This window comes from Capra hircus, chromosome 22, assembly GCF_001704415.2.
Source record: "Capra hircus breed San Clemente chromosome 22, ASM170441v1, whole genome shotgun sequence".
In the NCBI taxonomy this organism is placed as follows: Eukaryota; Metazoa; Chordata; class Mammalia; order Artiodactyla; family Bovidae; genus Capra; species Capra hircus.
In genome coordinates this window covers 51926048-51952012 of record NC_030829.1, presented here as the reverse complement: position 1 = coordinate 51952012, position 25965 = coordinate 51926048, and the positions used below count along the sequence as shown (strand labels likewise).

The 25965-nt window shown below is 47.5% G+C and overlaps 1 protein-coding gene across 9 annotated transcripts in view; it reads right to left on the bottom strand.

Moving 5' to 3' along the window:
- The window catches only part of MAP4 (microtubule associated protein 4), a 100418-nt gene that overhangs the window by 4048 nt on the left and 70405 nt on the right, over window positions 1-25965 (bottom strand). For 3 of the 9 annotated variants that reach the window (XM_018066775.1, XM_018066774.1, XM_018066780.1), the window contains 9 exons: window positions 14137-14243; window positions 13146-13361; window positions 9944-10127; window positions 9353-9412; window positions 8944-9233; window positions 7424-7537; window positions 5478-5570; window positions 2008-2089; window positions 398-510 (listed from right to left, as the gene is read on the bottom strand). In XM_018066775.1, coding sequence (XP_017922264.1) covers window positions 398-510; window positions 2008-2089; window positions 5478-5570; window positions 7424-7537; window positions 8944-9233; window positions 9353-9412; window positions 9944-10127; window positions 13146-13361; window positions 14137-14243 — 1259 coding nt within the window. The remainder of the gene's footprint in view (window positions 1-397; window positions 511-2007; window positions 2090-5477; window positions 5571-7423; window positions 7538-8943; window positions 9234-9352; window positions 9413-9943; window positions 10128-13145; window positions 13362-14136; window positions 14244-25965) is intronic. The other 6 variants (XM_018066778.1, XM_018066777.1, XM_018066776.1 and 3 more) reach the window with 4 other exon arrangements.

Here is a 25965-nt window from a genome sequence, read left to right as displayed (position 1 = left end):
TTCGCAGGCCCAGAAGGAAGCCTGACACAGAGCACCGCACTGCCCTCTCGCGAGGGGCTGCGAGAACTGCACTCCACTGGCCCCTGGCCTCAGTGGGGCCTGCACATCAGCTCTGCTCCTCTGAAAACGGCCGAGATGGGCTCACAAAGGCAGCCCATGGCTCTCAGGAGAAGGTTCTGTCTCCAGCTGGACAGATGAGAGCTGACTGGGCTGGGGCCTCTTCACCTCTCCTGCCTCACTCAAGACGGATGACTGACGATGGGAACAGTAATGAAGTGGGTAAAACATGACTCCTGAAGTGACTGAGGGGCGGTGACAGGCGCCCATGGGCTGGGACCAGACTCCAGCTGCACAAGCCCACCCCCCACCTCCAGCCCCATCAGGACCCAAGCACTACCTTCACAGCACCTCCTGCAGGCAGGTGGCCCACGTTATCGAGGGATCCCACCTTTGCCTGGGCCTTTTCTTTGAAGTTCAGCTTCTGACTTTCGATCTTGACATCTCCTCCACCTGGAACCAAAAAGAAATGGGTCATTATGGGTGACAGAAAAATACCCCTACAAGCAGAGCCAGGAGGCTGGCCAAGGACTGGGCTGCACCCAGGAGACAAACAGGGAAGATGTAATCTGCTCCTGGTGGCCCCGAGGACGGGGGTGGAGGCACAGCGCACCCATCTGTCATAACAGGGCTCCTCTTCTCCAGGTCAGGCCGAGCCACTTTCACCACACAGCCAGAGAGAAGGAAAGTTACCCTACCACCACCGTGCGTGCCCTGCCGCAGAACCAGGAGAGCCTTGGAAGGAGCCAAGATGCACGCCTGCCTCGGGGTCACTTGGAGTGACATCCCCCTCTGACAGCAGTATGGGAGTCCAGCCCGCTTTCAGCCTCATGGACACCCTGCTGGTCAGGGTCAGGATCCTGGAATCCTCAATTTCTACCTGCCAGCACAGATACTGGAGGAGAGGAGTGACCAGCAAGACAGGATGGGCATATGGTTTGGGTGAACAGTTTACCCAATCTGTCGTGAAAAGAAGAGAAGGTGAGAGGTGGGAGCGGAGGGAAGGCAATCTGTACGCGGGCAACATTTGCAGCTCAGCCAGAGTGCGGCCATGGAAGCAAGGGCCAGAGAGCTCTCACGCCACCCAGACTCTCAGCTGGGCTTTCCCCTGAGCCTTCTTCACTCTCCCATCTCCTCTCTGCTCATGTCAGCTAGCCTCCTGCCCAATTCTCCCGGTATCCTACCCACTGGACTTCTGGCCCCTGTAAAAGCTGGACCTCAAGTCACTCAGTGTCACTAGGGAAGAAGTTACCTCGAAAGGGAGGGTTTTCTAGATAGAATGGAAAAATGAAGGTGAGCTGTCAGCCAGTGTGTCTGCTACTGCAGATGTGGTTCTGCCCCACGTCTGCTGCAGACTCTTGACCAGGACACACGAGACTCCAGGTACAGCCAGAACGCAGGCCCTGCCCAGACAACATGCCAGCTGCCACAGGTTTTTGCAGGGGCGCCAGGCCTGTGCTGCTGGAAGGAAAGTCTGGACTGCTGTGGCAGCAAGATCCAAGTCCATGGGCCGAGGCAGCATTGCTGAATGGCTTCCTGTCCCTTGTAGGAACTGTGGTTGATGCTTCACTGCTTGGAAATATTCTCTGCTCCTGCATCTGACAGGCAAGGCCCGGCCACCATTTTCCAAAGCTCCTTCAGCCCCAGCTCCTGAACATGCATCAGGGAGGCTGAGAAGGGTCTCAGCTGGTAGAGCACCTCTACCACAGGCCTAGGTCAACAGTGCTGTGGACACAGTGGGGCCTCAAGACTCTGCCCGTGCAAAAGGCAGCCTTTACAAACTGTTCCTCCTCCAATGAAGAGGTTAGTGCCCAGAAAGCCCCTCCCTGACAGGGGCTGAGGACTATGCTGTTTTCACTGCTGTGCCCTGGGTGTGGGTGGCTCTAGGAGTCTTAATAAAAAGGACAGAGGCGCAGGGGTGAAACCTGGGATGAGGGAGGCACCACTCACCAGGCTTGTGCTTGATGTTAGCCTTCGACCCACACTTGGAGGAGACCTTAGAGATGTCTACCTTCTTGTTCTGAATCTGAACCTGAGGAGAAAAACATACACACAAAAGCGATTCACTCAGAGAGAGGGGTACTGTCAGGTTCAAACCCAAGCACTCTTTATGGTCCAAAGTCCAGCTTAGAGGCCGCCTTTTCCAAAGCCTATCCGTGTCTCCCCTCGCTCCATCTCCTCTCCATGCTGTCTCTTGTAGGGGCGTCGGCTCTATACTAACTGCTTCGCGTGCTCAATCATCATTTACAGAGTACCTCCTACCATCAAAACGGCAGCCTCTGCTTCAGCTCTGGCTTTCCAACAGTGCTACAATTATGCCTCAACAGGAGCGTGGGGAAGTGCACTCTTCCCAGTCACAGGTCTGGCAGCTGCTAAAGCAGGCCACCACGTGTCCTCAGCAACTGTGGCAGGCTCATCTTGCACCATACCCGAGATGACCTGTGAGGGGTCAACAGAGGTCACTCGCCATGGCCAGGCTCTTGCCAGGATGTGGAGCCCACACAGCTCTTGACCGTGTTCCAAATGTGAAGCCTAGTCCTCAGTGAAAGAACAGTTGATGAGGGCAAGTTTTCCTTTATAGATGCATTCCAGCCAACAAATGAAGAAGGGATGGGAGAATTCCAGTTTCACCACAGTGCACCTTTGCTGAACTCAGGGTTTTGAGCAAGAACAGCCACCAGCATCAGGAAGGGAGAGACGAAGAGAAGAGTGAGACATTATGTGCCTCCTGACAGAAACACCACCACTGCCTATGAACGTCCTGCAAAAATGTGGGGGTAAAAGAAAGAACCACGCCTGAATTAATCTGAAGAAAAATGTGGGACTAAGGAATATCTTAAGTGAAACCATGGGGATATCCTCAGTAGAACTCAAAGTCTAGGACAAGCCATTCAGTTTTACTCATGAAAAGTGTTACCATGAAGAAAGAGAAATGAACCAGGAGCTTGTGCAGCAAGAGGCATCTAAGGTTACAAGGGGGCAAATCAACCAACCACAACCTATGCACCTTACTTGTGTCCTGATTAAGCAAACTTGTTTAACATGTTATGGGGTTTTATACTATACATATGTATATTAGAGTTATCTGTTACAGTTATATATTGGGATATTTGCAGATAAAAGATATAACTAGAACTGGCTTCAGAATAATGGAGATATACATAGATAAGACTGGCCACAAAAATAATAAATGCTGAGTAAAAAAGGACATCCAATTCACTTTGCCATTTTTTTTTTCTAATTTTGTATATGTTTGAAAATGTCTACAATTAAAAGTTTTAAAAAGCTTAATTGCTTCTTACTAAGTTTAAAGCCACTGAGACGAGGCTGGTACATCGAGGAACCACGTGCTGCTGTTTCTCATGCTGGCCCCAAGGCCCTACCCAGGGATGCCCAGTGGCCAGCACAAGCCCATCCATGACCACCCAGCATCCACACAGTTCCTCCTGTTACCCGCTCGCACAATCTGCCCCTGGGGCAGCACAGGTGTCAATACTGCTAATGAAGTGACCCTGCCAACAAGTCTCAGAAACCACTGACATACACACCCCTCCTCACGAGGGTGAAATGGAACTAAATCACTGCAAAATTTAAACTCTGATCATCCGCAGAAGTAGCTGTGATGTTCTCGCTCAATGGCCTTTTGGTTCTCAAAAAGGGGCATGTTTGTATGTACATGGGGGCTTGTGTAGCTCCAAGCCACTCATCTGTGTGGTAACCCCAGAATTTCTCTCTGGGCAGAAAGAGGGCTTTTGGCGGGTCAGGGTTACATGCGTATGGCTGGTGGCTACCCTTCTCCCATGCAGGTATGACCGTGGTGGCTTTACGGAGGGGCTGATGGAAGGCGCAACAGTAACTTAGTCTGGGCTGTTTACCCTCATCTTCCCACCTGGAAATATCTCCACAGGCAGTTTCCTAAAGCTCTGCTGTTTAAGGAAGCCTCCTAAAATGAAACACTTGAAAAAAGTGCATTCCCTGGCCAAAATAATCCTTTTTGAAGTCATGTGCAGGCAGTGTGGGAAGACCATAGTAGGTGAGAGATAAATGAGGACTATTTCCAGAGCTCTGACATATACCACACAACATATACTAACACATTTCTATTTCACACATATATACACACACACAAACAACCCAATTCCCTCACTGTTCACATTCTGTTTTTGCATCTAGGCCAAAAGCCTGAGAGGAAAAGCTAGAGCCAGTGCCCACTGGGCCCCTCACAGGCTGGATCTTTATCACCTTATCTAGGTGCTGCCTTTACACCTTACCTATCTCAATCTTCCCACACCAGCATGGCCAGTGTCTGGCCAACTTCCAAGTTAGCCCAGCACCATCCACCTGAGTGCCAAACCATGCCAGGAACAGCCAGCGGTGGGGAGATGCCCAGGAAGGACATGAAGCAGGGGAGTCATGTAGGGGGAAAAAACAGGTGCTCTACGTTTACACCGTCACAGTAGAACTGTGCAGCGGGGGCCTCTGTAACCCATGGGCAGGATGGCATGACCACTGAGACGGCAGAGGATGAAGCCTAACAATGAAGAGGGTAAGCAGAGTGGGACTTAATTCAGGTCACAGCAGCAAGGAGAAGGAACTGAATGAACAAGGGAGACCAGGACAGGCAGCTCTCCTCCGGGAGTGGGAGCGAAGCAAGGGGAGCGGCGGTGAGGGCAGAGCCCGCCCGCTGCGGTCTGCCACAGGGGCGTGGAAAACGCACAGGGCCTTCTCCACGTGCTGGACGGCAATGGTGGCCAGCGCAGTCCCTCCCAGGAGCGCCCTCCGAGCTCTAGATACGTGTGTCCCCAACACAGACCCTAAGGGTGGCACAGAGCAGCACCGTGACAGACAGGATATCTGAATGGGACAGGGAGGGAGAGGAAAATAAAAGGGAACTGGAGGAGAAAGGGGTAGAAAAGGGCAGCAGTGAGGGAAGGAGAGCAGAAAGAAGAGAGGGAGGAGGCGGCAGAGAGAGGAGGAGAAAGAGGAAGCGGGAAAAAGACAGCAGAGCCATGAAAATGAAGGGAAGGCCCAGGAGACGGGGAGGGCCTGGCCACGAACTGCCTGCTCTAGACCAGCAAGGGCTCCAGGACGGGCTCTGGAGGAGTCCTGACGTCTGTCTCCAGGTCGGAACCAACACATCCCCGGGGCGGACCTGAGACAGACGGCGGGCCAGCTGCTGACCGCATCCCTCAGACCAGGTCTCTGACAGCAAGGCCTCCCACCCACAGGGGCGAAAAGATGCCAAGTGGGTGTCACTGAGCTGTCACTCAGGGGCTCACCAGGGACACCCAGTCTGAACTCATGTGAGCATCAGGGTCTCCCCAAATCCATTCACCCACCAGTGAGGGGGTGGCCCTCTCCCCAGTGCGCCCCATGGGGGGCTTGGCCTCAGACACCAGTGGCCCCGAGCGCATACTTACATTACCACCTCCAGGGACATGCTTAATATTGTCCTTGGAACCACACTTGGACTGAATATGGCTGTAGCTCACTTTTTTGGAGACTATCTGGACCTGGAGTGTTAGAGAACAGAAAAAAAAAAAAAAAAAAACACAAAGGGAGAGGGCTGGTTAGAACCGACGTGGGGCAGGCAGTGAGTCCACACGTGACCATGACGAGCGGCAGATGGTGCTGTTAAAGCCCTACCTCCAGCGGAACAGCTGTGGAAAAGCGCAGGGCAAGGGGCGGGAAGGAGCAGGAAAGAGTGAAAACACGAACAAACAACACAAAGACAGCAGATGTCGCCAGAGTGCTACACGGACATCCTCACCACTCCCCGGGCCAGCTGCTGTCCACAGGGTCCAGACAGCAGTGGCCTCAATCCCCATCCACCACAGCCCACCTGCATCTGTTCTCCCCCCAAGGCTCCTCTCCGCAAGAGTCCTGCTCATCTGGACCCATCCTCACCCAAGGACGGCACTTCCCTGAAATCTAGGGTCTGGAATCGCTGCAGAAAGACCTGCTCTGGGAAAGCAAAGGCTGCACGGAGAAGCCTGGGGCAGCTGGCTCACAGCTCAGATCTGATGCTGCCAGGAAGGACAGCAGAGGCTGCAGGACCTGCGATGCAGAGCCCTGGGCACCAGGGGGCACCACCACAGCCACTGCTACACAACCACAGTGAGCCCGTTTCTCTCAGGGCTAAAGAAAGGATGCTGCAGTTGCAGTTAAGCTCTGGTCTTTTTTGATGTCAGGGTAAAACCTCTCCCACGGTCCTCCAGATGCCCAACCTTCTGTGTCCTGTGAGTTTCATGTGCAAAGGGACCAGGTTCTGGGCAGGGCTGCAGTGAGGCACAACTGGTGGGCAAGCCCACTGCTGTACACGAACGCTCCACTTGAACAGAGCAACATGAAGGCCCAGGCTCCAAGTGGGACAAAGAATTCTTTTTGAGGCTTCTCAAGAAGAAATATTGCCAGCTTCCTTCCTTTCCTTCCTTAGAGCCCATCCCAAGTGACGCAGCCCCTAAACTGAAGAGTTCTCCACAGAGTAGAGAAATCTACCCTGAGATACTCCAACTGTTTCTTGCCTTCTTAACAACATCAGTGATAAAACCACTTTCCTAATGAACCGGGTCTGAACCAGAGGCCTGTTCAGGACCTCTGGGAGGCCCCGGGAACCGTGGCATAGCATTCCGCGCCTGCCAACCACACAGAGTCCTTGGCCTGAACCCTCCCATCCTGGTCCCTCAGGGCTGGAACTCAGGCTTCGCTGGCAGCCCCCGAACACCCATCTGCCACAGAGAAGGGCAGAAGGTTCCCAGGGCAAGAGGAGGGTCCTGGCTCCAGGGTGTGGAGGCAAGGGCAAAGAACCTAGCACCTCTACTCACCTCTGCTGTCCACGTAATGCTGCAATCCCTATGCCAAGTGTGTTTTCTACTGGGAAATGGGAATGAGCATGCTAACTTTCAGTTCAGAGGTCCTGGGGGAACCAGGGAAGCTAATTTCACACCCAGCGGTGTGGAGAGGGGCCTTCAGCTGAAATTGAAGCATGGGGCTCCGGGTTCCTGGTGCTGGACGGTTGCCAGTGCCGTGTCTTACTGAGGAAGATGGTGGATGCTATGGGTGTAACAGGTAGGTTTCAGATCAAGGTCAGTGTGAAGGACGTGACTGAAAGTCTTTGCATCCATTTTATCCGCCTGAATAAATATCCCCTAAAGGGCTAATGGGCTCCCAGCTCTGTTAACTTTCAAGGTTATTAGAGAAAATTTTCTGATGCCTGAGTCATCAAACACAGAGGAGGGAACACGGGGAGGAGTAGAAACTAGTTAGGGATAGGAAAAAGGTGCAAAAGAAGGGAAAGTGACTCAGGCTGGAAGAAACAGTTGACCGTCTTTTACCTTCAAGAGGTAAAAGTCTAAATAAAACTCACTTTCCCCGTAGGCGGTTTCTGTGCATTGCCAATTGGGCCGGCTGCTTTAGTGACTGCGTTAGGTTCAGGCTTTCGAGCTGGAGCAGCTGCCTCTGTTTTTTTCTCTACTTTGGCCTGGATGGAGATAAAGGGAGGGCAAATTTCAAACCAAGAGGATAACAGCCCAAATGCTATGAAGGGAAGAAGGCTGAAGGGGACTTGAATCCAGGCCAGGCCACCATGCAGAAGCAGGTCACCCTTGCTCCTAGAAAGAAAACGACCATTTGCCAGGGCAGACCAAGCTGGAAGGAGAGGGGTTGCAAAACAGTCTTGAGATACAAGGAAGAGATCAAGACACCATTCGTGGAGAAGAGGCAGGAAGAAGGGATAAATATGAGTATGTACCGCGGGTTTCAAATCACAGTCCACCCCTCCCCTGGGCCCCATGTTCTGATGCGCTCCAAGCAAGCTGCCGTGGTCACAGGAAGCTGGTGTTGATGACGGGAAGCGTCACACCCTCAGGTATGTTGGAACAGAAAATACTTTCATCACCAGACTGAGTTATTCAACTCCCCACCAAGACCTGTAGCAAGTTTTGCGCCATGTACGCGTAAGAAGAGCACAGAAGTGGGGAAAGGCCATCAACACACAGCGCAACACCTGGCTGCGTATGCCAGAGCTACACTCTTGGCACAAGCAACCCTTAGGCCCTCATCCCATTTTCCATAAACGTCCTCCAACAGAACAAGGATTCTGTCTCATTTTGGACCCTCTTCAATTTTTTCAGCAGCTCTGGACTGAAGCAATTTAAATGTCCTACTCTTGAGTAGGGGGAGGCAGTGGCAGCGAGCGGTTTAAGCACTAGAGAATGATGCAGGCAATGAGGAGGTTACTGCTCCAGAAACTGAGCCTGGACTCTTGCCACCACCTTTTCACACACAGAAGCCCCATGGTTGCTAACAGGTAAATAATTCTGGGGTGGACGCACTCAGAAAGTCCTTCAAGTGAAGAGCATGGTTCACCATGACACTCTCCCACAGTCCTTTTGTTTAGGAAAGCCAGGGATAGAAGAAAGTCACCCTGGCCACAAGAGGACACTAGTCCTCGTCTAGACAGACTCTTCAGCCAAGACACAGCTCAGGGAACAAAGAGGCAGCCCATCTTCTGCCTAGCCTGCGCGAGGAGAAGGAACAGAATGGACCAGGTTCCTGCCCAATGTCTCTCACCTATGCAAGGCTCAGAGGCATTCTCTTTTTCGTAAATAAAGCAGAACCCTTTGCCTCCAAACAAAAATGTAAGCCCAAACCCCAATATGCAGACTAGGAGAGAAGAGAAAGCCTGAGCTAAGCCCACTCGCATCCCCTTGCTGGGAGAAGGAGCCCAGGCTGAAACTCCCTGACCCTGAACCGACTGTCCTGACTGTCCCCTGCATGGTGGGGCCCCTTGGGCTGAGGCAAGAACATGCCTGGGAACAGTGCTTAGATGTGGCAGAGGATGAAGCAGGGGCCAGCATGCCAGGGACCCAAGCTCCCTGGACTCACCCGGCCTCCTCCAGGCTGGTGCTTGATGTTTTCGGTGGAGCCGACCTTGGAGCGGACATTTTTCAGATCAGGGGCAGAAGCATTGGGAGCCACGCGGCCCAGCCTCGGGGCAGAGGAGCTGGGCTTGGCTGCTGTGGGCTTCTTGTCCGCGGGAGGAGTCCCGGAGGGCCGGGGAGGCGTGGCTGTGGGCTTGGCTCTGCTGGGAGCCCCTGCTGGGGGTGCTGTCCCAGGGACAGCGGTGCTCTTCTTCACAGAACTTGTGGTGGTGCTCTTTGGGCGACTCAAGTCAGCTGCTCAGGGAGGAACAAGAGATAATACGTGTTCAGGGGAGAAGGCAAAAGGGAGCCTTAAAGCCAAGGAAAACGTGGGGTTTAAATCTGGATTCCACAACGTGGGGAACAGATCTTACCTGGTGCAGACTTTGTAGCCATCTTCTTGATCTCTGCAGGTTTCCCCTCAGTCTTGATTGCTGCACAAATATATACTTTTTAATATCATGTTTAAACAAGATGACCCATGGAACAGTTCATCCTAAACTGAGATTATGCATTCGTTCAACAATGACTGAATCATTTGAGTCAGGGGCTGTGTTAGGTTTTGGGAACAGACTGGTAAATGAGACAGTCAAGTAGAGACTCGCCCAGATGGAGCGTCCAAGGCCAGGCACTTAGTCATTTCTATGGTCTTGACAATGCTTCCACGTGGCCTTTCTTTAAATGGCCTATTTCTTATTACAAAAGACCATGAACACAAAGTGCTGGGTACTGTGGAATTATGAAGAAAGGAACAGTAAATTCTACCTGGCAATTCATGAGAGTTCCCTTCACTCAGGATTCTTCTGGATACACATAGCTGCTAACTTCACATGGAGATCGAGGCTCCACTTTTCAATGGGCCCGTGTAAGACTGGTTCCCAAGTCCTTCTATCTATCTACACAGCTGTCTGGAGCTGTCTGGGGTAAAGCCACTGGTTCCCATGGGAGGGACATTCAGTACTCACCAGTGGGCCTCTTGGGCAAGGGTGTGGACAGGTTCCTACTGGTTGACCCAGGTGAAGCAAGAGCCGCAGTTGCTGGGGCTTTGGGAGCAGCCTGGGTGCTCTTGGAGCCAGGTTTGACAGCTGGGGCAGAAGCCGGCTTGGATGGAGAGACCCGCTTCTCAGGAATCTTTGCCTCTGCAACAGGCTGTCAAAAATGGGAAAGTGGCAATAAGAGCGGTAGGTCAGGAACAGCCCCAGGAAGTCATGCCAAAGGATGGTTCCATATAAGCAGATATCAGAAAACAAGAGAAGAGTGGGCTTGGCAGCTACTAATAGGAAATATGTGGCTCTAAGATCAAAGTCCTCTAGACAGCATGGGAAATGGCCATGTAGGGTGCCTTGTGATTGGAATCAGGAAACAGGGAGTCAAACCGCCTCAGCAACCTGAACCAGTGAGGATGGACAGCCCTAGAAATACACCACACTACAAACTATGTCTGCTTCAGGATCCACTGCATTAAATACTGATGCATTTAATGTAGCAATACTTAAATACCAGAAGGTAAACGAAATTATAAAAAATTACAAATGTTTAGTCCAATCCAGCTATTCTGTGGGCTAAGATGCACCCAGTGAATTCTGAACAGGATGGGGCAGCAGATGGAGACTGCATTGGCCAAATCAATCAGGTCAGAAGCCTAAGCTCCAGCCCCAGGCAGCCCCCGACTCACGTGTGCTCTTGGGCAAATCACTGAGCCTTTCTGGGCTTGATTCCCTCATCTGGACAAAGGAGGGCAGAACAGAGGATCACCAAGGATCAGCTCCATTAGGGACTGGAGGATGAGAATTCTGTAAGAGCACAGGGACAAGTGGGAAGGGGCAGGTGGAGGGTGTGGGCCTGACAAGCAGAGGGCAAGAGGAGGCTCATGCCAGAGCTCTGACTGAATGCCAAAGCGAAAAGCCCCTCAGGCACAGACACAGGCATGTGGGTCACTCCAGCTCCTCTTCCATGGAGGCTGGGCACACTATCACTACCAAGAAAGGGAAGGAATCAATACAGGCTGGCGTCTACAGGAACACAAGATGGACAGACCTACCACGTTACTCAAGAGAGTAAGCCAAGCCAAAGACACAGTGGGCCTGTCTCTTATACTCCAAGAGAAATGGCCATACAGAGGGCAGGATGTGGGCGGAGACAAGGACATTGCTTAAATGAAAAATCAGCTAAGGAGGTTCTCAGAAATTAAGGGTTGGCATTGATTTAGAGAAAATCTAACCCTACTGAGCATTGCTACAAATGAAGGGCCCAAGCATCATGTAAAGAACCTAAGGTTGGAATCAGGGAAATGGTTCAACTACCAGCTCTGTCTAGAAAAAGTCATGGGTTCTGCGGAGGGGCACTCCTGCTCTATTTGCTCTAAAATGTTAAGGACTAAACCAGGAGCTTTCTGGCAGCTCTTTTCAATTTTCAATACAGTCAGTCAGAATAACTGAGTGGGGTCTTATATTTTGCTAGTAACAGTAACAACGATAAAATAATTTAGAAAAAGGTTACAAGGGATCGGAATCTCTGAAAGACATGACATTCTTCAGGTTGCTTTTGGCCTCAGCGAGCTGCAGAACTGGCCTGCTCTCAGAGTTACTCTCCTGATTTCCCAACTTTCATTTTCTCCTCTGCCAGACTGACAGATCTGAATAGTTTTATCCCCTTTGTTTCTGTAAATCTTTCTACCAAAATAAGGAAAAAACTAGACTTCATTAGGCTTTAGTTTTTATCCATCTCTCAAAATATCTAAACATCTATATCTTATCTAAAAGGTAAAGAGGAGTGTTGATAGAGGCCCTGAGCACAAGCCCTGGAGTTAGACCCAAGTTCAAATACAGGTTCCTCTGCTTACCTGCCCTTAACTAAGTTTTGAAATGAGAATGCTAATATCCGTATCACGGGTTTCTGAGAGATTTAAAGTAGGTAATGTCTATAAAGAAATCTGTACCGTATGCTCCATTTTTGTTATTGTTATAGAGTGAATTTCACCAGATGGATTTCACCCGTTCCTTCCCACGGCCTCTGTCTCCCTCAGGATTTGCTGCTAAGAAAGTGTCAGGGTGAAGCTGCTGCCACAGCTCCAGCCACTCTCCCTCTGCCCGCTCATTCAAATAAATTGGTTTCTAAAGATCAGGAAAAGCATTCAACTTGGTAAATAAGGATCAGAAAGTGTTCCGAGATTTTCTCATTCCTAGTCTATACTAGGATTTCTCAGTTTCTTGGCCGCAGTTTCAACCTAGCCTTCGATTCTTAGGTTCCACCAGTTTTATGTACTAGATTAAATTAAAAACACAATCATTTTAACATGGTAAGCTACTCCCCATCATGAATTTGAAGAGTAACATCAGGCTGACCTAAGGCCATTCTCAAAGAAAACAAGATGTTAAGAAAAGGCACCACAGAGTCCACCCACCCTCTCTTCCCATACCAAACCTCTGAAGTTAAGGTTGTTCTGAACTACCCAGTTTCTAAGCAGTAATGTGTGGGTGACCTGGAAAACTGAAAAACTTCAGAAGAAGCCCAGGAAGAAGAAGCCTAATGCCAGGTGCAAGTAAGTTATCAAATGATGCTAGAATCTGCTGAGATAAGCTAGAAGAGCTAATCATAATCAGCTAATAGAAGAAATTCACTTCTGCAGGATGATTAAGAAGAAAGACAAAGAACTGAATCTGATTTGAGAATCTGATGTCAGAATTATACCAAAAGTGAGTATGTGATTGGCATGAGGAGTAGGGGAAACTGGTTAACAAGTATTGAAATAGATGAAGAGTACGGAGGAGCTGGGAGAAAGGAGGAGTGGAAGCAGAGGCAATATTGCCTCCAACCAGGGCAGAGAAAGGCACAAAGCGAAAAAGATGGCGGGGACTTCCCTGGTGGTCCAATGGTTAAGACCCTGCACTTCCAATACAAGACAAGCGAGTTTGACCTCTGGTCAGGGAACTAAGATCCCACAGGATGTGCAGTGGCCAAAAAAGGTTAGAAAAAGATGTAGAAAAGGCCTTCAAATGTCCTGGCTGCATCATGGGTGCCCAAAGTGATTTGAATTAACCTTTCCCATTTCCCTTTCCTTTCCCTAGCCTCCCAGCCTATTTCCATGTCTGGAAGCAACAGCGCCTAACTATCTGATGCTGGGAGGGGAGAACTTTTCCCTGGAACAGTGCTCGGGTGACTACTTACCTTGGGCTTCGTGTCTTTTGAAGGTAAGGTGGAAGGCCTGGCAGTGGCAGCAGCAGGGCGTTTGGGTGGGGCAGCTGGTACTGAGCCTGAAGCAAGGCTCATGGGTTTTTTATTCGACCCACCAAAGGTGGTGGGAGCTGTCTGCTTAGGGAGAGAAGTGGGCTGTGTTTTGGCTTTCGATGTTGAAGTCTTTGCAGGTTGAGTGGTGGCCAAAGGCTTTAAGTTGATTTTTGTTTTTTTTAAAGGGCAACATCAAACACACAGACAAGAATAAAAACAAATTTAAAAAAAAGTATAAATTGCACAATTCAAAGTAAAGCTATAAACAATGAGGAAAGATGCAACTGAAAATTAGCATTCCTTTCTTCTGAGCTCAGTAAATAGTGGAAAGATGGCAGGATGAGCATAAAGAAAACTGGAAATTATTTCTTAATGACAGTGTCACAAATTCCAGCAGTTGGACATCTCAAGATTTCAACTCAGTAATAACTTTAAACAATTAACTAACTTTTGAAGGCTGCAATAATTCTGTGAACAAAGTCACCAGCAGGTGATTAAGCTATTTACTATCTGTAACTCTGTGACGTAATATCAACCACACTAAAATGAGCATTTATACTTTAGAGTAAGCGTCTAGAGCTATATTCCACCTTAAAAATCTGTGCTCCTTTTTCATGAAGAAAGACTTCAGAATGGATTTCTGAATAATTCTGTAATTCCCTTTATTGGTGGTGTTAAAGGAAGCAGAAATATCTACAAAACAAATATTCACGATAATAGGATCAAAAGCAGAGATTTAAGGGTTCGAGTTAGGCCACCATGATAAAATGGGAATATAAAATATTTTCTAAGTATGTTTGAACTTGAAGAAGGAGAACACATTATTAGCTCAGAAAAAAGTAATTTCACTTACATAATCCAAACAATAATAGCAGAAGGTAGTTTTAAAAAATTACAGCAGTAGAAGACAGCCCACCCTTCTTGCACTTACCTTTGTTTTCTTCTCTGGGCTTGGTGGGAGCTCCTTGTTTGGAGGGGCGGTGATGTCATTTCCAGACACGCTTCCGGTAGGTTGTCCTTCTTCTGGCTTGGCTATTCCTAAAGGGGGGAAAGTTATGCTAAACAAATGTTTTTAACACTTATTGCGAAGAGGCAAGTCTTTGCAGTGACGCACCACTAACTAGCACTCCATCCTGAGAAAATCCCCAGAACTGTGCTGCTGCAAGCGGACAAGACTCCCCAGTTTCCCTCACTGTGACTAAGGGCAGTTTTAGATTCCAGCCTGTCCCTGTGGAGAAGCAACCTAACTAGGATTTGCACAAATGATCAATGGAAGGAAATGGCCCTTGAAGTTTGGTTTCCCTTCCCTGGAGACTGGCAAAGGCGTTCTGTCACCCTACCACTAACTCCCAGAGCAACAGGGGACAAAAACCACTTCTACTGGAGTTTATCTCGGAATAAAGGGTGCTGAGAGATGGGATAAGAGCCAGATGATCATCCAGTGTTCTCCCTTTACTTCCTTTCCCTGCAAAGCACCACTTTATGGAGGATGTGAGATGAACCTGATCTGGTTCTAGCGGTGACCCAGATTTCCAACAAGGCTGAGGAGACCCGTGCAATCAGATCCAGGGCCAGAAATAAAGTCTATGGCCTAAGGCTATGCTCGGCAGCACCACTGTGGGGAAGTGACTCCAGATTTCAATAACTTACACCAGAAAGCATTTAAATACCATGAAACTTGTAACTTGGGTGTGGGGAGACCATTCCAACCAGCACAATCTCTGCTGCTGCTGCTGCTAAGTCGCTTTAGTCGTGTCCGACTCTGTGCGACCCCATAGACGGCAGCCCACCGAACTCCCCCATCCCTGGGATTCTCTAGGCAAGAACACTGGAGTGGGTTGCCATTTCCATCTCCAGTGCATGAAAGTGAAAAGTCAAAGTGAAGTTGCTCAGTCGTGTCCAACTCTTAGCGACCCCATGGTCTGCAGCCTACCAGGTTCCTCTGTCCATGGGATTTTCCAGGCAAGAGTACTGGAATGGGGTGCCATTGCCTTCTCCAAGCACAATCTCTAGATGCCACAAAAGATAAGTTGGAGTATAGAAAAATAAAAAGGCTCAATGTGCCCCAAACAACAAGAAGAGTCAAAAGGCAAATGATAAACAGGAAAAAAGCATTGAACTTCGCATCAAATACACAGAGCTTATTATGTTTACTCCTACAGATCAGTAACTGCTATAAAGGCCAACAACCTGCTAGGAAAATGGCCAAAAGAATATGAACACAATTTACAGAAAAAGAATACAAATCACTTTGTATTTGTATTTGAAAATATTAAAAGATATCCAATCTTTAAGAGAAATGAGATGTAATTTCCAATCTAATATTTGTTAAAAGTCCTAAAATTTGAATGTAGCTGCTAGAGAGAATATGAAGATATACATGGCTAGCAAGTATGTGAAGCATACAACTCATATGCAGGGCAATCTAGCAGAGCCTCTGAAAATTCCAAGTGCACATAAATTCTAATTCAGAAGTACAGTTCCTGAACATTTATCTTAGAGATATATTCACATACCTGCCAAATAGCAAATTTGCAAGCTTTTCCCCCAGAGCATTATTTCCAAAGGCAAAGTAATGAAACTACCTAGAAGTCTATTAACTGAAAACTAGTTAAAGCATATGGCAGAAATATCAACGTAACCTCTGAATCTGAAACTGGTTCAGAATCTGAATCTGATTGATAGGGAACAACTTCTTCTAAGCAAAAGCAAAGCAAAGCACATAACTGTAGGTATAACATGAGACAAGACACTTCTATTGCAAATATACTTGTGCATGCATTTTAAAAAAGTCTTTGGAAGGATCATGATGAAACAAAACAATGGTGATTTAATTCTGGGATGGGACAAAACTAGAGAGGCTATATATTAAACCTTTTTACTTTGAAGTACTGATTCACAGGAAGTTACAAAGAAATGTACAGGGAGGTTCTATGCACTGTTCACCGGGTTTCCCCCAAAGACATCCTGCGTAACAACAGGACACTCTCAAAACTGGAAAGCTGATACTGGTGCAATCCACAGAGCTTCTCAGATCTGTCCAGCTCTACATGCATTCATTTGTTTGTGTGTGTGTGCATGTAAACAGTTCTGTGCAACTTTATCACATATGCAGCTTTATGTAACCACTACTAAGAATCAAAACGGATTAATTGTTCCACCACCAAGAGCTCCCTCATGTTACCCTTTTTATTTTTTTAATAGCCACCCCACCCCGCTTTCCCTTTCCAATCCCTTAATCTCTGGCAACTACTCATCTGCTGGCCATCTCTAAAATACTATTTCAAGAATATTACATAAGTGGAATCATACAATGCACTACTTTTCGTACCTGGCTTCTTTCACTCTGCACAGTGCTTCTGAGCTGCGTCCATGTTGTACATGATAAGTCCATGGTATGGCTGTACCACAGTTTAGCCCTTTGTCTACTGTAGGACATTTTGATTGGCTTCTGGCTCTTTGCTATTTAGGAATTTTATTACAGGATTTTGAATAAAATAGTTTCCTTGTTACTATATGGAAATGCAGTAGTTTCTGACATGTTCATGGGGTATCCTGTGACCTTGATAAACTAATTAGGTCTGGGGGTGCTATTTCCCGGTAGGGACGGGGTGGGGGGGGGTTTTCCCTGCATGTGGGTGGACTAGGCCTTCAGTGCGGCCAGGTGTGAAGGGAGGCCCTGATGACCTCTGCTGACACTGTACCTGCAAGAGGACCGAGCCCATCCCTCTTCCTGGAAATGGGTAGGGAAATAGGCTTTTCCTTTCTGGGTCTTTTGGCAAAAGAGAGCAGGTCTTTCATTCTTTCTTTTTGTCTTTTCTTCTTTATTTTCCCCTTTTTAAAAAAATCTATGCTTGTTGATGATTCCAGGTTGAAGATACTCTCCAGTACCCAGACCAGGACACATGGGAGGGTCTTCCTCAAACCGTGAGCCCTACCCAGCCTGCCCTCTCCCTTCTATCTTTCACATTCCTTTTCTGATTATCTGGTACATTCTTTCCAGAGTATTCAGCTGTATTTACAAGGGTGAGCATGAAGAACTGAATCAATGTCACTTTCTCTTGGTAGGAGATTTTCTTGAGAATAGCATTTTGTACTTTTTGATGTTTGAAACCATATATATTTCTAGTCAAAATGGAACTTTTTTACTTTTAAAAATATGAAAAAAGAAAACCACTCCCACCATGTAAGGTATTGGTAATGTCTTTGTTCTACAGCCAGCTGAAAGAGGATCCCACCAAACGTGTGACTTGCTGTCACTGGCCCCAGACCACCACGAACATTTTTCAATAAGCACAGGATTTTTCAGCAAACAACATAAACACTTCACAAAATCTCACTGCAATGAAACAACCACACAACATTTCAACTTGCACCACTACCCAAATGTCCCCACAGTTCCACAAAGAGTGTTCAAAAGGAACACATAACTGCTCCACAAAACTGCTCACTTCTGATGGATCTTTCCCTCATTTGTATTACCACGTGCCGGAAAGCACAGGCTCCACATCACAGCATCATCTTCAGTTCCTCCCTCCCCACTGCCCCGTCTCTCTCTCATCCCCCACACCCAGTTTTCCGTCCAGGTGACTTCACCTATGTTATACTTCCCCCATCTCAGCAGTTCCCTTTGTACTACTACACGAATCCCACTGTCATCAAGGGAATTTTTTTCCTTCAAAACCTCTAACTTCCAGTTTATCTTATTTACTGAGAACAGCTGAACTCCTCAAAGCCAGCTTTCGGCCACTGCATTTACTGTTACAGGCAGGCAAGCAGGATAGCTTTTGGAATGTGGGAGTAATGTTTAACACCTTACAGGACAAGTAAGTTTGGGTTCCATACAAACTTTTAGATTTGTTATCCCATTATTTCTTGCTCAGATGTACAGATGGCTTTGGCATGTTTGGTCAACCTACAACCTTCTCCAGAGGAGCCCCAGATGAAGTGGGCTGCTCAAAATGGCCAACACTGGTGAAGGCAGCTTTGGAACCTGGCAAAGAGGTGACCAGACCAAGCAAAGACAATAAAATATATTTACTCATTTTTTCCCTAAAAGAAAGAAGATATGAAAACTACAGTCAAGCAACCTTGGGTTCCTGAGATGTGAAGTGGCATAAAGTAGGGCATAGAACCCCAAACCATGGCAACCAATGTCCTGTGCAGACCAGAGTCACAGAGGAAGCAAAAAGTAAGACAGTAGAGAATCGTTTCCAGAGGGGAAGAGAATGGAATGCGTGTTTAGAGGGGAGCAGAGGTCCTCAGAGAGACACACGATGGCTGCAGCCAAGCTACATTTCCTGCAATTAGATTCCCTGAGATTGCCTGTCAGTAAATACCTGTTTATAAACTAGAGTTCCTGTGCGTGTGTTTCTGTTCTATGAAACTAAATAATAATTAAGAGAAGCCCCACAAATACTCATCACTATTCTTTTACCTAATGTGAGCTGTCTGAGCATCACACCTTTGACTGGAAGGCTTTCCCTCCACATAGTTAGGCATCCGAGGCTTCCAAGGCTACCTCCTCCAAAAAGCTTTCATGATTTAGAAACCCTCTCACACAACCCCACCACCCTGACCCTTGCCCAGCCCAGCTAGTCACTTGATGGTACCTAGGTAGTAACTGGCATATGATATGTATGTTGAATAATGAATCTTCATATAGCTTTATCTACAAATTTTAGCAGTCAGCATTCAAACATCTATAAGGTGAACAGGTCAGTGAGGTTTATCAGTCATCTGACATATTTTTTTCTTACCAGCATGAACTTCTGTTAGTGTGAACTAGGACAAAGTTGTTCTGAAATAAGTATCTTCATTTATTACCACCTAGAAGGTATAGAACACTGAATTGGGCATGTGGTGATCAAGGGAGGAAAAGATGAGACAATCCTATCCATGAGGACCTTACAGTTCTGCCAGCATAGAAGGAAGCTACAGCATAGAACATTTGAGTCTTAACATCATAAAGGAAATATGATGTGTATTTGGCCATCTCCATTAAAAAACAAACAAACAAAAAAACACCACAAAACTATCAGTCTTCAAGGGTCCTTTCCCCGAGAAAATACACTTAATATTAAGAAAAAAAGTTAAACATTTTTGAGAAAATGTACTCAGAGGTATAAATACTAGAGGAAACGGTTCCCAGAAACGGCTATTTTTTTCTTAAAACAAACAAACAAAACACACATTTTCAATCTCCATTAAGTAGCTTGTAAATCCTGATCCTTTGTGCTCAAACTGGACTCAGAGGAAAGCACGCTTTCGTAGACCACCAACAATAAGACTGGTGGGGGGCTGGGGGTGGGGAAGAGAACAAAGGGCGAGGAAGAAAGACACAGGGGCAGCGAAAAGAGCCGCGCCTTCAGCTGTTTATTAACTTCAAGTCTTTCCTCCCTCCTCTTTCCCCTTCTCCCCACAAATCTTCCTGACACACAGACGGAGAAAACTAGAAGCTAGACTGGGTCAAACAGGAGTAACAGGAAAAGAATATTAAATAGCCAGCTTTACAAGGCTCTTTTTCAGCTAGAACAAAAGTAAAACATTCTCAAAAGCAAAACGGGAAAGAGAGCTCGCACCCAGACTGCGCTACTTAAAGAGACGAGGCTAGTGCTGATAAAGCCATTGTGAGTCCACACAGTGACAGATTTTCAAGCAAGGAAGTCAATCGGTTGTGATTGGATGATTTAGGGCTTGGGAATCATCTGGTTCAAACCAACAGAGAGCCGAGGGGTGGGAGGACGGGGGGGGGGGTGGGCTGGGCAGGGTGACATGAGGTCAAACAAGGGGCTCTGTGTCTTAAGCCCACCCCTCTCTGACCCCAATCGGCCCACACCCTCAGTCCACACCATCTGTCACGCCAGCAGACATGCAGGCTGACCCAGCTGGAGTCACTTTGTGCACTCTCTCGCCTCACTCTCCCCAGCCTTCCGATGCAAGGGAATTCGGCTTTCCCCAAGCAGTCATAGACTCCAACAGGAACGAGCTGCCTAAGGCTCCTGCCGGTAATCTGGCACTTTGGTTCCTTCCTTGCTGTCTGCTTGTTCCCCATGGAGGCAAAATTTAGAAACATACCATCACGTGGGGTCTCTTCACACAGGAACGATGGAGTGCTCAGGGTTGCAGTGACCTCGATTTCCTTTTTCCCTGCCAGAACCGGCTGTCCTGGCTGTTTCTCACCTCCCTGGCAGACCTGGGAGCACAAATCCGCTGTTTCACTAGTATCTTCCTGTCCTTTCTCTGCGCTGCTCACTTCAGGAATCTGCTCCAGCTTACCAGGGAGAGAGAACCCAACAGTGCCCAGTTCCCTCTTCCCAGAGCTGCTGCTGCTGCTGCTGTGGTTGTTGCTGAAGTGGGTCAATTCCTCTCTCTTCTTGGCCACTGGTTCCTCACAGTTGAAAGGAGGTGTCTCTTCAGTAGACAGAATGGGCAGTTCTCCAGGGTTCAATTTGTGGCTGGTTGTCTGCTCCTCAGCCACCGTCATAGAGCGTCTAATGGCAGGAGCCCCTGGTTTTTTGGCTGTGGGACTCGGCACTGGGCTACTGGTGAGGGGCAGCAGGCCAGAAGAAAGATCTTCTCGGGCGGGACGTTCAGGATACTTGTCTGCAAGGTTGACAGCTGGGGGCACTGAGAGGTGAGAGCATTCAGACAGGGCCCGGCGCACTGCCTTTTTCTGCTGAGGGGCTTGCTCAAGCAAAGCCCCCTCCTCAGGAAAACTCAATTTCTCTACTCCTTATCATGGACTTGGATATGAGAGCTGGTATCCCAACATTCTGGGGTGAACTCGACCCTCGTGATTGGTGGAATGGCAGGGGGTGAGTGCGCTGGGGCTGGGTGGGCTGCTGCCACCGGCAGTGAGGACTCACATTCGGGCTGCCTGGAGCTGGCACTCCCCACCCCAATCACCCTGCAGCCAGCAGGGGTGCCATTCTCCTTTCCTGGAGTTCCTTCCCTTGAGTGCTGAGGGACTTGAGCCTCTGACATTGGATGAAAGTTGGGGTTCCAAACACTGGTTTCCTGCTCCTTAACATACTGGGTGGGCATGTCAGCAGCCCCGGGGAAATGCAGATCTGGCTGGCTCTCAGTCTCCGGCGCATTCTTCCCCATCACCGTCCCCAGGACTGTAGTGGCTTTGTTTTTGTCTGGCCCCTCTCTGGGTCCCAGATGGAACTCGGCCGCCTTCTGGTACATCGAGCTCCCCTCTGAGGGATGGTAGGTGTCTGCAATCACATACCTGCTCGCAAGGTGACCCGAGGTGGCTTGATACTCCTTGCCCTGCGCTTCAATGCCGAGCTCTTTGTCTAGCTTCCCCTCAAAGAAGCAGAGCTTATTCTGCTCCAGGAAGCTGGCATTCTTCACAAGCCCGTCTTTCAGCTGCCCGTCCATGCTGACATTCAGCCCAATCTCATTCAGCTTGCCCTCTGTCCTCTGCCACTCAAACCCGGCTTGGCTCATTTCTTTCGGAGAGACTGCCCGGCACTGTGTGGGCTGGCCCTGACGGAGCTGGCTGGGAGCGGCGGTGTGCGAGGCTGGCTGCCTGTGTGAGAGCGACATCGCCTCTTCCACTGCTCTCCCCGCCTCGCTCCCAGAGCTCTCACACCACCTACGATCACATAGCTGGCAGTGACATCACACTGAGTCCCCAGCATTCATGACGAAACCCATTCCCCCCCCCGCCAACACTCCTCTCTCCGTGAGCAGTTGGTGCTAAATGTATTTACTAGCGTGAAAGGAAGGAAGGAATGAATGAAAAAGAAAGAGAAAGCAAGGAACCTAACTCCTTTCTGTACAACCGAATGTCACTGTTAAAAGTAAAAATATAATTTTCTGCTAACTAGCATGCTGTCAAGATCTGCAGTTTTAAAGATGGGATGGTGCTAATCTGGGTATGGAGGATAGTAATGATGCTGGCTTTCACCAATATAGATACATGTATACCCACACACTCGCTTATCTGACATTATGCTCACGCTTCTACCCACTCAACAAAACTGTTTTAAAAATAAGACTCATTTGCCAATCCTCAGCCACAACCCTTGAAGAACAATGACTCTATAAAAAATTGTTCATAATTTCACTTAAAAAAAAACCAAAACACAACAAAACCCTCAATGTAATATCAAAATTGGAGACATTCATTCCTCAGGGGAAGAGCAGGTTCACTGTCACAACAACCTGTCAAATTCACTTGAAAACTGACTTGACTGAGTCCCCGAAGCCCACTGAAAGCTCCATCCTGAAACTCTGCACTGTGCAAGAGTCTAACGAACGGTTCATTCAACGGTTTCTGTGATCCGTGCTTTGGCGACATGTACCCCAGCTGTAAGACCCTTGTGTGACAGTACGTCCCTCGTACTTCTACTCCTGCGCCTGCTCCCTCCTGGTTCCTTGGACGAGCTGTGTCTCTCCTTCCTGCACCAACCCCGCTCTTTCTGGCCTGATGATCACTGAGTTGCCACAGGAACCCACTGGAGCAGTTCATCTTTCTTGGACCTCCAGCACTTAGGGATGCTGGCAATCTGTGGCCCACCAGAGCCCACTGCCCCTATGTAATTCAGTACAGTTCTTTGCTATCCTGAGCTTTGAGTTTACAAACTGTACATCTGGGACTGAGGGACCTACGAGAAAAAAGCCTCAGAGAAAACGTTACACTGAAAAGATATAGGTCAAACTCTGCCTTGAACAAAGCTGAGATTTGTTGCCTGGCCTCTAAGTCCCTAACTGAACTAACATAGGATATTGTGAAATATTCTACCAAGAGCACAAGAGATGTCTTTCTCTAAGATGAAGAAAAGTTGTTTTTTCTTTTTAAAATGGATTCTTTTAAAGCCATTTGCCATCAACTGCAATGATCTGATTATAATTTTTAAATAATGCTTTAAAAAAAAAAGAGCAAGTTAAGATTGTTCTATTGTTGGTCTATAAAATGAGAGACTACCAAGGCCAGCCCAAGACAGTTTCTTTAACCAGAGCATCTGTCCCCATTACTCACCTTCTCTGCTTACTATTCATACCCTTCACATAATTTTCTCAAGTTCCCAGCTAGAGTGCAGGAGCCACACCCAACATGCTTCCTGCATTAACATCAGCACCTGATATGGGTCTATGTTCATGGTCGGAAGTGGCAGTGTTGCAATGCTGGAAAAAATGTGAATTTGACCTCTGTTCTGAACATAATCTGAACTCATATACACTGATCCTTCATCTTAACCTTAAGCAGCTCAGGGGCATTATAGGTAAAAGCACAATAAAGGTGCACTGGCAATAAAATAGGGTCACCTTACTCTACAGCAATGCTCTCACCAAGGAAAAACGAGCAAGAGGTATAATAAAGTGAAAAATGCAGGTGGTACCAACAGGGTCATAGTTCTAATCACCAATGGGAAAAAATAAAAGGCGAGTCTAGGTTACAAACAGGCTTAATGACAAAACATAGTCAAATTTTGTCTTTAAAGGAATGAGGAAAGTGTGTCTTATTCCTTAGCTATCTTCTGTTACTATTTTGCTTTCTCAAGAGAACTTACATTCACGTTGGTGTCCTGTTACAGCTCTCAGAACTGTGAGAGCATCCCTTCAGACTGCTTCTGAGCGCACAAGCAGGTCCTCCTGCTTCACTAAGAAAACCTGGGGATCCAGAGGCTTTTCAAGAGGGAGGGGACAGAGTGGCTTACAGCTTCATTACACGACTGCTTTGCAGTACATAGCAAGGAAGAGACCACATGGAACAAGAATGAATGGGTTTATTTATCTCCCAATGAGGTGCTACCTGGATGGTAAATCAAGAGGAAAACCCAGTGCAGAGTAATTAGCAAAATCGGAGGAAGGTCCTGCCAGTACCCTAGTCCGGTTCAGAATTACAGACACAATCTCACTCACGAATGCACACTCACCCACAGGAGGCAGCTGCGTCAAGGAGCTCAAGCCTCATCAGTCACTGTGACAGTTTATCAAGCTGGTGAATGAGGAACCTGAAGCCTTAAGAGGATGAGCATGCCCAGGCAAAAAGAAATGTGCTCAAGAACCTGAAGACATAAATTCTAGACTCAGCTGCCACTAGAATTCCTTGCCTCTGGGTTCTGATCCTCCTCATTCGGAACCCACAGAAACGTCACCTCCTCTGTAACGTCTCCTAGACCTCCAACTCCCAAACTGAATTCTTCATGTTGTCATAGAACTATACTTGACCTACCTACCTCTTCTTAGGATTTGGAAACTACACCATAATCTTTTCCTTATGTGCCTTTCGTGGAAGCTTCTAGAAGGCAGGAAGATTTGTCCACCTCTGCTCTGAAGGTGCCCAGCAGTGTTGGGTACATATTAAGTGGGCTCGCAAAAAAGTTCTGCTCAAGGAGAAATGGACAGATTCTGTTCACAGACTTTTATCATTTGGCCTGATCTCTCTCATCATTAAACTCATCTAGACAAGCGGTGATTCGGAATGCCCTTCGGGCTGAAGGTTTTTAAGTTCCATTATGTCTGAGTCTGAGTAAAGTGCACGGATTCTCTCGCATGTATGGTCAGAAGGTAACCTCTACGGTTCTTTTATCAGACTGTATAATTACTTGTCAAGCTTTCAAGGGCGCTGGTACAGCTTGATCTCAGCAGGTGCCCTGGCAGACGTTTTTGGTTTTTTGCCCTTTGTCTTGAGCTTGTACTCAACCTGTTCAAGGCCTTGGTTTTGATATGCTCTACAACTGGCTTCTCTGCATTCTTTCAGTTACCAAGGGAACAAAACTACTTCCCAGATTGACAAATGTTCCCAGTTACTGTCTCCAGGAAACAATTTCTAATAAATTATCATTAGTCAGTAAGTCTACTGGTTAGTGATGGATGACATTCTTCACTAATAACAGCTAAAGATTGTGAAGCTGCAATCTAGTTTCTTACCTGGAAGTAAAGGCTGCTTGTGTTTATATATATAAATACATATGTCTGCAAAAATATTTCAAATTCATATTCTACTAAATTTTAGAACCATTTCTTAGTACATGTTTAACTCAAAAAAAATCATGATTCTTCCTGATTAACTCTCAAAAGTTGGGAAGCAGAGAAGGAAAAAACTGAAGCTAGTTACCTGATTTACACGACCTTTGATAAAGGTAGTTTACCAGGATCCACAAAATGGATGCCATCTCGGTCGCCCCTGAATCTAAGTCAGGTTGAAAAGGGAAGCACCTGTCAAACCTAAAACACACCAAACACAGTCCTCCAACTCAGCTTCAGCCAGTTCACCTTACCCTCGAAAACAGGACCTGCCAGCCTTACATAAGGAAACCCTAGGCCTCAAAAACCAGTCATGCCCTATTTCTCCCAGTTGCCGCTTATAATGCTCTATAAAACTCACTCTTGCTCAGAATCTCTCGGGAAAAGTGGTTCACTGCTCTCCACTGTACGCCCCCAATCCATGGATTGTTCTCCCTTAAGTTAACAACATCAAGTTCAATACTAAATTGCATTATTTTTGTCATTTAACAGGCCAAAGTATTAAAATGTTTATAGATGAAAGTCCTTCAAGAAGTACAACTTAAAAATCCCAGGCCTTTGAGTACTGAGCCAGGCATAGCCTTCCTGAAAAAGATAAAGAGAATACCTTGCTTACTAGCTCTTCAAACTTCCAGATCCGCCAAATGTCACGCCCTCCAGGAAGCTTTCTCTTGCTCTCCTAAGAGGACTTAAGTTACTTTCTGCTCTGTATTCCCATAGCTCAAACTATTATAGAACTTCTCTCACTAGAATAAAACTTATGTGTTATCTCCTT